The 15918-nt window shown below is 49.2% G+C and overlaps 1 protein-coding gene across 3 annotated transcripts in view; it reads left to right on the top strand.

Moving 5' to 3' along the window:
- Window positions 1-15918, top strand: part of jag2b (jagged canonical Notch ligand 2b) — a 185388-nt gene that overhangs the window by 148877 nt on the left and 20593 nt on the right. For all 3 annotated transcript variants that reach the window (XM_055640249.1, XM_055640248.1, XM_055640250.1), the window contains 8 exons: window positions 863-1039; window positions 3143-3293; window positions 8245-8409; window positions 9094-9207; window positions 9888-10001; window positions 11797-11910; window positions 12553-12669; window positions 13365-13392. In XM_055640249.1, the coding sequence (XP_055496224.1) occupies window positions 863-1039; window positions 3143-3293; window positions 8245-8409; window positions 9094-9207; window positions 9888-10001; window positions 11797-11910; window positions 12553-12669; window positions 13365-13392 (980 nt within the window). The remainder of the gene's footprint in view (window positions 1-862; window positions 1040-3142; window positions 3294-8244; window positions 8410-9093; window positions 9208-9887; window positions 10002-11796; window positions 11911-12552; window positions 12670-13364; window positions 13393-15918) is intronic.

Below are 15918 nucleotides of genomic sequence, written 5' to 3'. Positions count from 1 at the left end.
GGAACATATTTCCTGCATCTAGCTTGTCCAGTCCTTTTTATAATTTTATATGTTTCTATAAGATCCCCCCTCATCCATCGAAACTCCAGTGAATACAAGCCTAGTCTTTTCAATCTTTCCTCATATGACAGTTCCGCCATCCCAGGGATCAATCTCGTGAACCTACGCTGCACTGCCTCAATCGCAAGGATGTCCTCCCTCAAATTAGGAGACCAAAACTGCACACAATACTCCAGATGTGATCTCACCAGAGCCCTATACAACTGTAGAAGAAGTTCTCTATGAAGAATGTTCTCGATCCAAAACGCCACCTATTCCTTTTCTCCAGATCCGCTGAGTTACTCCAGCTTTTTGCGCCTATCTCACAGGGTAGGCGTGGGTCTCCACCCCACATCCCAAAGACATGCGGGTTTATAGGTTAATTGGCTCTTTGTATATTGTCCCCAGTGTGTAGGGAGTGGATGAGAAAGTGGGATAACATAGAACTAGAGAAAATGGTGATCGATAGTCAGTGTGGGAGGAAGGGCCTGTTTCCACGCTGTGTATATCTCCACGCTGTATATATCGTATATATATCCACGCTGTATTTATCACCCTATATACTTCCACGCTGTATTTATCACCGTATATACTTCCACGCTGTATTTATCACCATATATATTTCCACGCTGTGTATACTTCCACCCTGTATATGTTTTCACGCTGTAAATATTGTGTACATTTCCACGCTGTATTTATCACCGTATATATTTCCACGCCGTGTATACTTCCACGCTGTATATGTTTGTCTAAACTGCTCGGAGTGGAAGTGTTGAGTCTCTCTCGTGCGGTTGGTGTAACCTCTTTCCCGTTACTGTTGCAGCCGGACGGCATGCACGGTTACCAGTGTGTCTGCCCGCGTGGGGTTGTCGGCAGGAACTGCGAGATTGACATCAACGAGTGTGCCAGTCAGCCCTGTGTGAACAAGGGTCGGTGTCAGGACCTGCTGGGGGGCTTCCACTGTCAGTGCGAGCGTGGTCACACCGGGACCTTCTGCGAGGTGAGAGATCGCTCGTGGTGATGTTTTGCGGAAGGGCTGTGCGGAGGGTTTGGCCATGTGGATTGGGAATATTTTCAAACTTGTCAGCCATGCTACTGACTACCTTTTAAGTTTTCCATGTTGTTGTATCCCACCTTTTGATTGTGTTAACTGATCTCAATGGGGAGCAAATAACACAGTAGTTAGTCTGTGTGTGGAAAGAGCTGCCCAAGCAAGCAATAGAAGCCGATGCAATTATACCCTCTAAAAGGCATTGCCAAGTACTGTAAGAATATCATTGTTTCATTTCAGGACATACGATAGATAATAAAACACTCTTGTGTCTTGACGCACTGGTGCAGCGGGTTGAGCTGCTGCCTCACAGCGCCAGAGAACCGGGTTCAATCCTGTCCTCGTGTGCGTTTGCAGGTTAATTGGCCCTCTGTAAATTGCCCCTGGTGTGTAGGGAGTGGATGGGTATGTGGGATAACACAGAACTAGTGTGAACAGGGTGATCGATGGTCGTCGTACATTCGGTGGGCCGAAGGGGCAGTATCTCCAAACTAAAACATTTAGGCAGATTTATGGATAAGGAAGGATTTGGAGGGCTGTCAGCCAAATGCAGGACTTGCCCAATATCCCAACTCGGTTGGCATGGTCAAGGTGGGCTGAAGGGCCTGTTGCCTTGCTGTATGGCTCTAAGTGATAGAGTCATAGAATCATATAGTGTGGAAACAGGCTCTTCAGCCCAACTTACCCACACTGGCCAACATGTCCCAGCTACACTAGTCCCTCCTGCCTACTTTTGGCCAATATCCCTCTAAACCTGTCCTACCCTTGTACCCGTCTAACAGTTTCTTAAACATTGGGATAGTCCCAGTCTCAACTACCTCCTCTGGCAGCTTGTTCCTTATGCCCCTGTCAGTTAGGAAACCTGAATGGAAACCTCTGGAGACTTTGTGCCCCACCCAAGGTTTCTGTGCAGTTCCCGGAGGTTCACGGAGGTTTTTGTCAGTCTCCCTACCTGCTTCCACTACGTGCAACCACCTGCAACCTCCGGGAACTGCACGGAAACCTTGGGTGGGGCGCAAAGTCTCCAGAGGTTTCCCAAGTGGGACAGGGATATTACACCCACCATCCTTTGTGTGAAAAAGTTACCCCTCGGATTCCTATTAAATCTTTTTGCCTTCATCTTGAACCTATGTCCTCTGTTCCTCTGGATGACAGCTATAATCTAGTGGCCTAAGGTTTAATGTCAGAGCTCCTGCCCTTGGTTCTGTAGCAACCTCTCCCATCTCCCCTGCGTGGAGTTGCAGACACACTAGTAATCCAGCCTCAAGGTTGAATAGCAGAGTTCGGCCTGTAACTATGACTGAGAGTGACGGTGTCAGTAGAATGGAGGCAACTGGCAGCGTAAAGAATGTTAAATGTTTTCTCCAATGGCAAGGGCCCCAGATTCTGCGGTGGGAACAGCTGATGGCCGGTTGTTGAGGTGAGACTGAAACCTGTGGGTTTAGCACAGGATTGGCCAGTGAGCATGGTGTGTACTAGGTGACTTGACTTCATTATTCATCAGGTGCCGGTCAGATGTGTGAATATTTTTCCATTTCCAGCTGTCGCTGTTTGTTTTATGCATTGTTCCCATCTGACTACCTTACCCCTAGCTACATTATCCAAAGCATTTTATCGAGATGCATCACAGCATGGTTTGGGAATAATTCCCGCCAAGACCGCAGGAAATTGCAGAGAGTTGTGGACGCAGCCCAGACCATCACACGAACAAACCTCCCTTCCATTGACTCCACTTACAACTCATGCTGCCTTGACAAAGCCACCAGTATAATCAAGGACGAGTTGCACCCTGGTCACTCCCTCTTCTCCCCTCTCACATGGGAAAACTTTCCTATCCATGTACATCTCAACTACCTCCTCTCGCAACTCGTTCCATATTCAGAGTACTGCCCTGCCGACTACAAAAATTCAGAAGGTTCAGAAGTGTTTTACCATGGCATCATGTTCAACACAGACATTGTGTGCCGGAGGGCCAGGTCTCGTGCTGTACAGTTCTATGTTCTACTGCGGTCTTTATTCTGCTTCATGGGGTTTTTTGCTCCTCTATTACAGAAGAAGATCAACTACTGTGATCCCAGCCCCTGTCAGAACCACGCCAAGTGCTACGTGCTGGGTAACGATTACTACTGCGCCTGTCCGGAGGACTACGAGGGGAAGAACTGCTCACTGCTCAAGGATCACTGCCGATCTGTGCCCTGTCGAGGTACGTTTAACTGGTGACGCTCATCTTCTCTCACCCATACCCGTCAGTAATTGCCCATCAGAATGGTGGTGCAGCTGGTAGAGCCGCTGCCTCATGGCGTCAGATAAGCGGGTTCGATCCTGACGACGGCCGGTGTCTGTGTGGAGTGTTAGGGGCCTGTCCCACTCCCGCGACCTGTCGCGGGGTGACTCCTGTTTGGTCCTGAGTAGTCGCCCAGAGATTGGTACCTTTTTCTGGTCGCCACTGGATTTTCAACATTTTGAACATTTTTGGCGACTTGCTGCGACTTTGACGGGCGCCGGCAAGTTGCCGAAAAAAATCACGTAAGTGGGACAGGCCCTTTACTCGTTCGCCCTGTGTCCACGTGGGTTTCCTCCAGGTGCTCCGGTTTCCTCCCACATCCCCCCACATCCCAAAGACTTGCGGTAGATTAATTGGCTTCTGTCGATTGCCGCCAGTGTATTGCAAGTGGATGAGAAAGTGGGTTAACATTGCACTAGTGTGAACGGGTGATCGATGGTCGGCGTGGACTCGGTGGGCCGAAGGGCCTGTTTCTATGCTGTATCTTTCAATCAATCAATTTCTTTCCTGTTACTGTGGTTACAAGGAACTGCAGATACTAGTTTATAAATTAAAAAAGACACAAAGTGCTGGAGTAGCTCACCACCAGGTCAGGCAGCATCTCCGGAGAACAGGGATTGGTGACCTTTCAGGTCAGGGTCCCTGTATTAAAATGTTTTTATTCATTCACCAGCCTTTGTTATCCAGAGGCCCCACATCTACCTTGGCTAACTTCGGTCACGGGGAAAACATGCATATTCCAAACAGACACCTGGGACTCTGGCGCTGTTAGGCAGCAGCTCTACCAGCTGCCCCACTGTCCACTCCAGGAAATAAATGACAAAAGTGTTGCATAAATTGTTTACATCAGTCCCCACGGTGGAAAACGTTACTAAGACCCAGACTCTGAAGGAGAAGTTGGGAGAGGGTCCCGACCCAAAACTTGCCTTTCATTTCCCCCCATGATGTTGTCTGTGCCGCGGAGTTACTCAAACACTTTGTGTTCTGCTCAAGGTTCCGATATCTGCAGCGTGTAGAAAAGGTTTACCGGAATGATTCCTGGATGACAGGGAGTTTGCTACAAGGTTGTTTAAGAAGGAACTGAAGATGCTGGAAAATCGAAGGTAGACAAAAATGCTGGAGAAACTCAGCGGGTGCAGCAGCATCTATGGAGCGAAGGAAAAAGGCAACGTTTTGGGCCGAAACCATTCATAGATGCTGCTGCACCCGCTGAGTTTCTCCAGCACTTTTGTCTACCTAGCTACAAGGTTGAACAGACATGGATGGGTTTTCTCTGGAACGCCAGAGGTTGAAGGGAGAGCGGAGAGAGGTATAGAAACTATGGGAGACAGTCAGAACCTTTTTCCCAGGATGGAAATGTCAAATGTCACAGGGTGTAGCTTTAAGGTGAGAGGGGCAAAGTTTGATGGGTGTGTGCAGTCAATTCTCTTTTTACACTGTGCCTGGAACTTGCTGCCAGGGATGGTGGTGGAGACAGATATATATAAGATCTTCATCTTCTTCTTCTTAAGCCCTTTGCTCCTGTAGGGAGCATGGGCCATTGACAAATGTCTTTCGAGATCTCCCCAGTTGAGCCCACTCTCAGTCATTTCTGACTGGATATATAAGGCCATTCGACTCATCAAGTCTACTCCACCATTGGTTCGTGGCTGATCTATCTTTCCCTCCTAACCCCATTCTCCTGCCCGCTCCCGACAGTGGCATCGTGTTTGGCACAGACATAGTGGCCGAAGGGCCTGTTCCTGTGCTGTTCTGTTCTGCGTAACAGGAAGAGGGGAACCTGGAGAAGTTACATATTTAGTTGCACGCGAAGGAAGCTGGTGCATGAATTAAAAAGCCCATATTATTGAAACGAGCGTGTTAGAATGGGTTGAGAACTGCCAGCCACCTAGAGAACAAAGTACAATGGTTCTTTACTAAGACTTACCAAGGTACAGTTAAGGTATTGTCATACATAAATACAATCCCAGATTAAGTACAGAGTGTCTAGAAACTGAGTCCATATTGCAAGAGTCACCAGGTTCTGACGCCATTTTCACCGTCCCAGCTGTAGTTGGCCATAAAGGCCCGTTGCATCCCTCACCTCCATGCAGAATGTCCCGCAAACAGTCGTCCCCCTCCTCCCGCTTCAACATTGGTGCCCTGGGGGCCACCTCCCACTCCCACAGTCACGGAATAAGTGAGTCCATTTTAGGCTGGACGGACGTAAAGGGCCTGTCCCACTTTGGCGACCTAATCCGCAAGTTCTGCCGACTTTGCCCTCGACTCATATTCGCAACATGGTTGACACGAGGTCGTAGGAGGTCTTAGTAACTCTCCTTCATGCTCAAGAGTGGTCTCCGCGTACTCGAGGCTTCAGCTAGGTCGCGGCGGTTTTTTCAATATGTTATAAAATGCCCGCGAGTAATAAAAGGTCGCCATGGAAAAAATCAATACTTTTTTACTCCTAGGTTTAGTTGTGGTAGGTCATAGTAGTTCAGCATGTTAGTCGTAGGTAATTGAGGGTAGTTGAAGGTAGTTGTAGATAGTCTTCATCATAGTCGAAGGGAGGTCGAAGGACATCAAAGGAGGTCGTCTTCACTCTCCACTATTCGGTGTCCAATTTTCCAGAAGTTAGTCGTAGCTAGTCTTCAACATGGTCGAAGGAGGTCTTCTACGTAGTCAAAGGAGGTCTTCAACATGTCATTTTTTCAAACTCTTTTAAACTCGCCAATTAGGTCACGCAAGTGGGACAGCCCCTTAACCAGTGAAGTAGCTCAGATCCGTTCTTGGTTCACCATTTACATTAATGACTTGGAGGAAGGAACAGCATGTAAGGTCTCCAAATTTGCCAATTATACAAAAATAGGTGGAAGGGGATGTTGTGATAAGGATGCTGTGATTCCGTTATGGGATATAAATAACTTGAAAGAGTGAACACAAGACTGCTTGTAAATGGAGTCTAATGTGGGTAAGAGTGAGGTCATGCACTTGGTAAGGACAATCAAAAGGCAGATTATTATCTAAATGGTAGAGTCTGCAAGTGAGTGAACTTCAGAGGGATCGTGGAGTTCCGGTGCATGAATCACGACGCTAGCAGGCAAGTCCCTCAAACAGTACACAATAAAAGTTGCATTACACTGCAAAGGGATTGGAGTTGAGGTTTATTATTACCTCGTGTACCGAGGTACAGTGAAAAGCTTTGCTATACATGCTATCTGATCAGATCATATAACGCTATACATGAATACAATCAAGCCAAACTCCAGTACAATAGGTGGAGCAAAGGACAAGATACAGAGTGCAGAATATAGTTCTCAGCATTGTAGCGCATCAGTTCCACAGACAGAGTCCAATGTCCACAATGGGGTAGAGGTGAATCGGACAGTACCCTAGCTTATAGAAGGACCATTCAGAAGCCTGATAACAGAGGGGAAGAAGCTGTTCCTGAGTGGTGGTGCGCGCTTTCAAGCTTCTGTACCTTCTGCCGGACGGGAGCGGGGAGAAGAAGGAATGACCGGGGTGGGACAAGTGTTTGATTATGTTGGCCGCTTCCCCAAGGCAGCGTGAAGTGTAGATGGAGTCAATGGTGGGGAGTGTGGTCTGTGTGACGGACTGGGCTACATCTACAATGGTGGGGAGTGTGGTCTGTGTGATGGACCGGGCTACATCTACAATGGTGGGGAGTGTGGTCTGTGTGATGGACTGGGCTACATCTACAATGGTGGGGAGTGTGGTCTGTGTGATGGACCGGGCTACATCTACAATGGTGGGGAGTGTGGTCTGTGTGATGGACTGGGCTACATCTACAATGGTGGGGAGTGTGGTCTGTGTGATGGACTGGGCTACATCTACAATGGTGGGGAGTGTGGTCTGTGTGATGGACTGGGCTACATCCACAACTCTCTGCAATTTCTGGCGATCTTGGGCAGAGCTGTTCCCATACCAAGCTGTGATACAGCCCGACAGTATGCTTTCTATGGAACTGATGCTCTACAATGCTGAGAACTATATTCTGCACTCTGTATCTTCCCCTTTGCTCTACCTGTTGTACTGGAGTTTGATTTGATTGTAGATATGTGTAGCATTATCTTAACTCCTGGGATGGCGGGACTGTCATATGTTGATAGAATGGAGCGACTGAGCTTGTATACACTGGAATTTAGAAGGATGAGAGGGGATCTTATTAAAACATATAAGATTATTAAAGGATTGGACATGCTAGAGGCAGGAACACATGTTCCCAGTTTAAGAATAAGGGGTAAGCCATTTAGAACGGAGATGGGGAAAAACGTTTTCACTCAAAGAGTTGTGAATCTGTGGAATTCTCTGCCTCAGAAGGCAGTGGAGGCCAATTCTCTGGATGCTTTCAAGAGAGTTAGATCGATCTCTTAAAGATAGCGGAGTCAGGGGATATGGGGAGAAGGCAGGAACGGGGTACTGATTGTGGATGATCAGCTATGATCACATTGAATGGTGGGGCTGGCTCAAAGGGCCGAATGACCTACACCTGCACCTATTGTCTATGTATCTATGAGTTGATTGGATAGCATGCAAAATGAAGGTTTTCACTGTAAATTCGTATACGTGATAATAATAAATACAAATCGACACCTGTCTGCAAATCCCTTGCTCCCAACCTCTGTGCCTCTCTGACCATCTGACCTGAAGAGTCCCAACACAAATCGTCACCTGTCCATTTCCCTCAACTGATGCTGCCTGATCCACTGTGTTCTTCCGGCAGTTTGCGCTTTGTTGAACATTCATAAGTCATAGGCGCAGAAGTAGGCCATTCGGCCCACCAAGTCTACTCTGCCATTCCAATTGAATAGATGATATTGATGTATGGTATTATCTGCTCTGATTGATCCCTGTGCTCTTGTTCCCGCAGTCATTGACAGCTGCACAGTGGCGATCTCCAGCAACAGCAGTCAGGACGGCTTCCGCTACATCTCGTCCAATGTCTGCGGCCCCCACGGCACCTGCATCAGCCAGCCGGCAGGGAACTTCACCTGTGCCTGCAACCGCGGCTTCACCGGCACCTATTGCCACGAAAGTAAGTCACAATGCCACCTCAATATCTGCATGTTCTTTGATGCTCCTGCAATGTGGTTTTAGGGTCAGGGATCGATGCAATTTGAATATGGACCTTAGTCCATGCCGACCATCATAGAACATTGAACAGAACTCCTTTAGGAAGGAGATGAGGTGGAATTTCTTTAGCCAGAGGGTGGTGAGTCTGTGGAATTCTTTGCCACAGAAGGCTGTGGAGGCCGTCAATGGATATATTTAAGGCAGAGATAGATAGATTCTTGATTAGTACAGGTGTCAGGGGTTTTGGGGAGAAGGCAGGAGAATGGTTAGGAGGGAGAGATAGATCTGCCATGATTGAATGGCGGAGTATTGATGGGCCGAATGGCCTAATTCTGCTCCTATCTCTTATGATCTTCCGATCTTATCTTGTTTAAACTTTTCTCCACTCACCTTAATGCCTTCGTATTTGATATTTCCATCCTGGGGAAAAGATTCTGACTGTCCACCCTATCTATCCTTGCCTGTTCTGCGCAGACAGCAGCTGGGCTGGGAATGAAACCCGGGTCTCTGGCGTGGTGAGGCAGTGGTTCTACCAGCTGTGCCACTGTGCTGCCCAAGTAGTGCGGACTGTTTACCCACCCAGCGTTATGGGTCGGCCTGTCCATGGTTCAATGTCAACAGTACCTTAAAATTGTGTCTTCTGCAGATATCAACGACTGCACTCAGAACCAGTGCATAAATGGAGGCACGTGTATTGATGGAGTGGACTCCTTTGCTTGTATCTGTCCTGATGGATGGGAGGGCGTGTTGTGTGAGATTGGTGAGTGATAAGACACTGCCGGTAGACGCTCGTAACATCATAGAGTCGTACGGCACGGAAACGGGCCCTTCGGCCCAACTCATGCATGCTTTCTTTGCCACATATGCAACTGCACAGTGTGATCCTGAGATCATATATTACACACACTAGCGTCACCATTGTTGGCACCGTCTGCAAAGTCCGGTCGGGCCGTGCGCTTGATGTACTAGAGAACCATCGTCCCTCGTCCCTCTCCTCGCCCGGCCATCTTTGTGTCCCAGCCGACCTCGAAGGCACTGGAGGGATGATCCCGGTTCACCCCCTGTTCCTCGTGTCTGACGTCTCCAACTCCCTCCCGGTCCCGACCAACTTTCAGGCGGGTTCCCGGTCCCGCTGACAGACGTGTTTTCGGACAGGATCCCGGTCACACCGACAGATGAACCTTTGGGCACCTCGGGAAGGCCTCTGCCGCACGGCTATTTCTCACATTATGACCATAGGCACATGTGCGTTGCTGGTGAGCGATTAAAGATAGCGGAGTCAGGGGATATGGGGAGAAGGCAGGAACGGGGTACTGATTGGGGATGATCAGCCATGATCACATTGAATGGCGGTGCTGGCTCGAAGGGCCGAATGGCCTACTCCTGCACCTACTGTCTATTAATGAAATCTGATGGTCCTCTGTCTGTTCTCACATGTAGACATCAACAATTGCAACCCTAACCCCTGTCTCAACGGAGGCCACTGTGTGGACAGGCTGAACGACTTCCACTGCGACTGCACCAACAACTGGAAGGGGAAGACCTGCCACTCCAGTAAGTGCTCTGCCCCTTCATGCGAATGCTGCACGCAGAGTGCTGGACCAACCACCACGTCCCCCTCTCACAGAGGCACAGAATGCTGGACACTGAAGCGTCCCGAACCAAAACCGTCACCCCATTCCTTCTCTCCAGAGATGCTGCCCGTCCCGCTGAGTTACTCCAGCGTTTTGTGTATACGGTGTAAAACCAGCATCTGCAGTTCCATCCTACACATTCCCACACAACTGTTCACCTGATCCACACTTCCCAAACTAGTGTGTAAGAAAGAACTGCAGATGCTGGTTTAAATCCAAGGTAGACACAAAATGCTGGAGTAACACAGCAGGTGAGGCAGCATCTAGATTATAACATCCTGAAGCTGCGGTCTCTGATAAGAAAGTGCCGATTCGGGCACTCCAAGCTCCAAGTGTGTTTGACCGTTCATAGCCGCGACCACGGGTGAACAAAGGTGGAGGACTGGCTAAACTTTGTTGCCTTCTATTACAGTGAAGAATGCTGTGGTGGATGTTTGTGTTAAATCTTATTGTGTATTGTGTGTTCTTTTTAAGTATCGCTGCTGGCAAATTCATTTCACTGCACCTTCGGGTGCATGTGACGAATAAAATTGATTTTGACTTTGACTTTGGGAAGGAATGGCCGATGTTTTGGGTCGAGACCATTCATCACTCTCGACCCAAAACGTCACCCATTCCTTCTCTCCAGAGATGCTGCCTCACAAGCTGAGTTACACCAGCATTTTGTGTCTCCCAAACTAATGTCACGTTTTATGATTTTAGTGTTGCAAATTCTGTTTTGCTCTCCCTCTCCCTAGTGGATGCAAACAGTGAAACTAAACAGGACGACAGTGAAACCAGTAGGACGTCTCGGGGGCCTGTTTCTGTGTTTTATGACTTTATAATATATCCCTGGTAGACACAAAATGCATCTAGATGTGGCCCCACCCGCTGAGTTACTCCCGCATTTTGTGTCTACCCTCGATTTTACCAGCATCTGCAGTACTTTCTTAAACATTATGATTTATCCCTGCATGATAGCTTCCTTCTCATCCACATGATGGGGCAGCCCACCGAGGGCCTGTTTCCCTGCTCCTATGATTCTATCTTTTTCTTGCATGTTCTTGCGAATTCCCTCACCAGTTTTACTGTGTTAGAAGTGCAAACTATTTTAGTTTCGTTTCGAGATACAGCGCGGAATCACGCCGACCAGCGATCCCCGTACAATAGACCGTTGACAACAGGTGCAGAAGTAGGCCATTTGGCCCTTCGAGCCTGCACCGCCATTCAATGTGATCATGGCTGATCATCCCCAATCAGTACCCCGTTCCTGCCTTCTCCCCATATCTCCTGACTCCGCTATCTTTAAGAGCCCGATCTAGCTCTCTTGAAAGTATCCAGAGAACCGGCCTCCACCGCCCTCTGAGGCAGAGAATTCCACAGACTCACCACTCTCTGTGAGAAAAAGTGTTTACTCGTCTCGGTTCTAAATGGCTTACCCCTTATTCTTAAGCTGTGGCCCCTGGTTCTGGACTCCCCCAACACTAGCACTTTCCTACACACACTAGGGACAATTTATAATTTTTACCAAGCCAATTAACTTACAATCCTGTATGTCTTTGGAGTGTGGGAGGAAACCGGAGCACCCGGAGAAAACCCACGGGGAGAACGTACAAACTCCGTACAGACAGCACCCGTAGTGAGGATGGAACCCGGGTCTCTGGCGCTGTGAGGCAGCAACTCTACCGCTGCACCACTTTCCCTGCTTTAATCGTGAAACCCTTCTGCCCCTGCAGGGGAGAGCCAATGCGATGAGCGGACGTGTAGTAACGGGGGCACCTGCCACGACGTGGGAGACACCTTCCGATGTGCCTGCCCTCCAGAGTGGGCTGGCTCCACCTGCAATCTCGGTGAGTTCCCCTTCTCTATCACGGCCTGCGCTTTGTGCCCCTTGCTTGATGGCCTGCGAGAGTGCACCTCCAACGCCGTCTGGGAAACAGCAGCGTTGAGAGGTAACGCCAGTGACCACACCGACACTGGCAGCAAGGTGAACTTGTGTTATGTATTTTATTCACACTGGTAACAAAGTCCACGACCACATCGGGGCGCCGTTTCTCACCATCAGGCCGCCTGTGCAGGGGCGCTGCCGATCTAAGGCTTGTCATGGCAGCTCAGTCCTGGCCTTGGAAGGATGAGGCGAGGCAGTGCAGCCTTGCCTTGAGATGAGTTTAATAAACGGCATAGTGCTGGAATAACTCAATGGGCCAGGCGGCATCTCTGGAGAACATGGACATCTCGGGTTGGGACCCTTCTCCAGACTGACTGTATTCAGGGGGGAAAGCTGGGAGGGAGGTGGGAGCGGGACAAATCTGGCAAGTGATAGGTGGATGCAGGTCCTCAGCATAATACAATCACGCTGAAGAAAGGTCCCAACCCGAAACGTCACCTATCCATGTTCTCCAGAGATGCTGCCTGACCCGCTGAGTTACTCTAGCACTATGTTTCTGCCTCGTATTGCCATAAACCTGACCAGAGCGATTTGTGCGTTGCAGCTAAGGACAGCAGTTGCATCCCGAATCGTTGCCAGAATGGTGGGACGTGTGTGGGAAGTGGCGACTCCTACACCTGCGTGTGTAAAGAGGGATGGGAAGGACAGAGCTGCACGCAGAGTAAGTACCGGCGGCTCACGTAGCACATTGTCAAACGTCCTGCTCTTGTGTGTGTCTACTCAGTACCTATTGCTGCTCCTGCATCCTTGCTCTCCACACCGACACCATTTCATCAGGAGGCTGCGACCGAGAGATAAACATTCCTCGGGATGTTCCCCTCACCCCTTCCGTGATCAAAAGTAAAAAATAATGCCCCCAAGTCTATGTAGTTCGGAGCTTATTTGGAGGTTGTTGTGCTTAGTAGCCTGATGGTTGTTGGGAAGAAGCTGCTCCTGAACTTGGACGTTACAGTTTTCAGGCTCCTGTACCTTCTTCCCGATGGCAGGGGTGAATGAGAGTGAGGCTAGGGTGGTGTGGGTCTTTGACGATGCTGGCTGCCTTAGTAAGGCAGCGACGCCTGTAGATCCCTTCGATGGTGGAGAGGTCAGTATCTGTGATGGACCTTCGAGGTGGTGGGGAGGTCAGTATCTGTGATGGACCTTCGATGGTGGGGAGGTCAGTACCGTGATGGACCGGGCAGTTTTCCCCACTTTTGGCAATCTTCTTCATTACTGGGTGTTTGAGTTGCCAAACCAAGCCATGATACAACCATTCAATATGCTGTGTACTCCAAACCTATACTGTACTCTACTGCTCCACAGTGCAAGTTTGCTTTGTTTTGAAGTTGCTCAATCTGCCTTTTGTTCCTCTTGCAGATAAGAACGACTGCAACCCTCATCCATGGTAAGTGACAACTTTTAGTTTAGTTTAGTTTAGAGATACAGGGCAGAAACAGGCATTTCCGCCCACCCACGAGTCCGCGCCGACCAGTGATCCCCGCACACTAGCGTTATCCTACACACACTAGCGACAATTTACCATTTTACCTAGCCAATTAACCTACAAACCTGTACGTCTTTGGAGTGTGGGAGGAAACCGGAGCACCCGGAGAAAACCCACGCAGGTCACGGCGAGAACGTACAAACTCCATACAGACTGCACCTGTTGAACAGGATCGAACCCAGTTCCCTGGCGCCGTAAGGCAGCAACTCTATCACTGGGCCACCATAGCAGCCAACTCTCCTACCTTCAGTGGTATTTCTAAGCGCCAACACCCTGCTAGCCTTGATCCTGTTGTACCAAGGGTGAAGAGGCACCTGGCAGGACATCTGATAAACCCAGCCCCCGCGGTCCAGAATGTGGCCATTCAGCCCGTTGTCCCAGTGCCAGCCCTTTGCTTTCGCTCTCCCCTGAGTCCTGCTCCTTTGTTCCCTCTCACCCAGCCAAACAGATCTTATTTATTTGGTATTCGTCCAATTCCCTTTCAGCTTTCCTATTGAGCCGGCTTCCGCACTGCCTGAACACAATCGCTGCATTCTTAAGAAATAAAATGTAACCTTTCCTTTTATTATTTAACTGATTTGCTTAATTTGATTTTCCTGGAAACAGTTTTTTTGTTTATTTAGAATATTGAACAGTACAGTGCAGGAGAACAGGCCCTTCGGCCGACATTGTCTGTGCCGTACATGATGCCAAGTTAAACTAATCTCCAATACGTGCGCATAATTGCTACGTCTCCATCCCCTGCATATCGATGTGCCCATCTAAATGCCTCTTAAACTCCACTACTTTATCTATCTCCACCTGGCAATGTGTTCCATGCACCCTCTCTCTGTATGTGATAAACAACTTGCACCACACATCTCCTTTAACTCTCCCCCCCCCCCCCCCCCCCCCCTCTCATCTCAAAGCTATGCCCTCTATTCTTTGACCATTCCGGACTGGGGCAAAAGCTTCTGACTGTCGACCCTATTTCTGTCTCCCATCATTTTATAAACTTCAGGTCTCTGCTCAACCTCGCCAGAGAAAACAATGAAAGATTTACCCCTTCAAAAACTGTCCAACTCAATTTCCACTTGTGGGGAGACAGCAGCCGAGTGAATGAAGCGTTGCAACCAGTGATCTGGATTCAACCCTGAGCTCGGGTGCTGTTTTGTGGTGTTCTGCGACTGCCTGCATTTCCTCCCTGCATTGCAAGGACGTGCATATCGGCGGGATCTAGTTCCGTGTTATCCCACTTTCCCATCCACTCCCTATACACAATTTACAGAGGGCCAATTAACCTACAAACCGGCACGACTTTCAAAATTAAAATCAGAATCAGAATGCTTTATTGTCATTGCATGTGTCACATACAACGAGATTACTGTGTCTCTCCATTTAAAAGAACTGTCTTTGGGATGTGGGCAGAAACCGAAGCACCGCGTGGTCACAGGGAGAATTGGCAAACACCACACACAGACCGCGCCCGGAGTCGGGATCGAACCCGAGTTTAGTTTAGATTATTATTGTAATGTGTGCCGAGGTACAGTGAAAAGCTATTGTTTGTGTGCTAAGACAAGACTAGGCATGATCACACTCAAGCAGTTCACATGCACAGGTAAAGGAACAGCATAGAGTGCAAGATAAAGTCAGATTAAAGATGGTTCAGGTCTCCAGTGTGGTAGATGAAAGGTCAGGACCGCACTCCAGGTGTTGAGAGGGACCATTCAGCTGGGTTTCTGCCACTGTGAAATGTGAGACACAGAGCTGCAGAGAGTTGTGCATGCAGCCCAGACCATCACACAAACTAATCTCCCTTCCATTCAGGCATGGAAATCGCTATCAGTACATGGTGGGGTGACACAATTTCTTGGCTGCCGCGCGACTATGCGCGCGCCCACACACACACGCACACACGCACACACACACACACGCACGCACACACACACACACACACACACACACACACACACACACACACACACACGCACGCACACACACACACACACACACACACACGCACACACACACACACACACACACGCTCGCACACACGCACGCGAATAACATCTGGAGTTGACCGACTCGGAACTCCAGCAACAGCAGCTTCGTCCGCCCCAAATCGTGGGGCCTTTCATCGGCTGGCGGAGACTTCAACATCGGGAGCCTCAATCTCCTCGATGCAGCAGTTTGATTTTAAACCGCGGGGCGCTGAAAGTCCCCGCAAACGGGCTGATTCAGCCGTTAGAAAGCGTCGTGGGGCCTTTCATCGAGGGCATGGGCTCGATTTCTGCCCATGCTTCCATTGACCCCATTTATACCTCGCGCTGCCTCGGCCAGGCCAGCAGCATAATCAAGGATGAGTCGCACCCTGCCCATTACCTCTTCTCCCGTCTCCCATCGGGCAAAAGGCATAGAAGTGTGAAAGTGCACACCACCAGATTCAGG

Source organism: Leucoraja erinacea, chromosome 9 (genome assembly GCF_028641065.1).
Source record: "Leucoraja erinacea ecotype New England chromosome 9, Leri_hhj_1, whole genome shotgun sequence".
NCBI classification, from domain to species: Eukaryota; Metazoa; Chordata; class Chondrichthyes; order Rajiformes; family Rajidae; genus Leucoraja; species Leucoraja erinaceus.
This window is presented reverse-complemented; position numbering and strand designations above follow the sequence as displayed.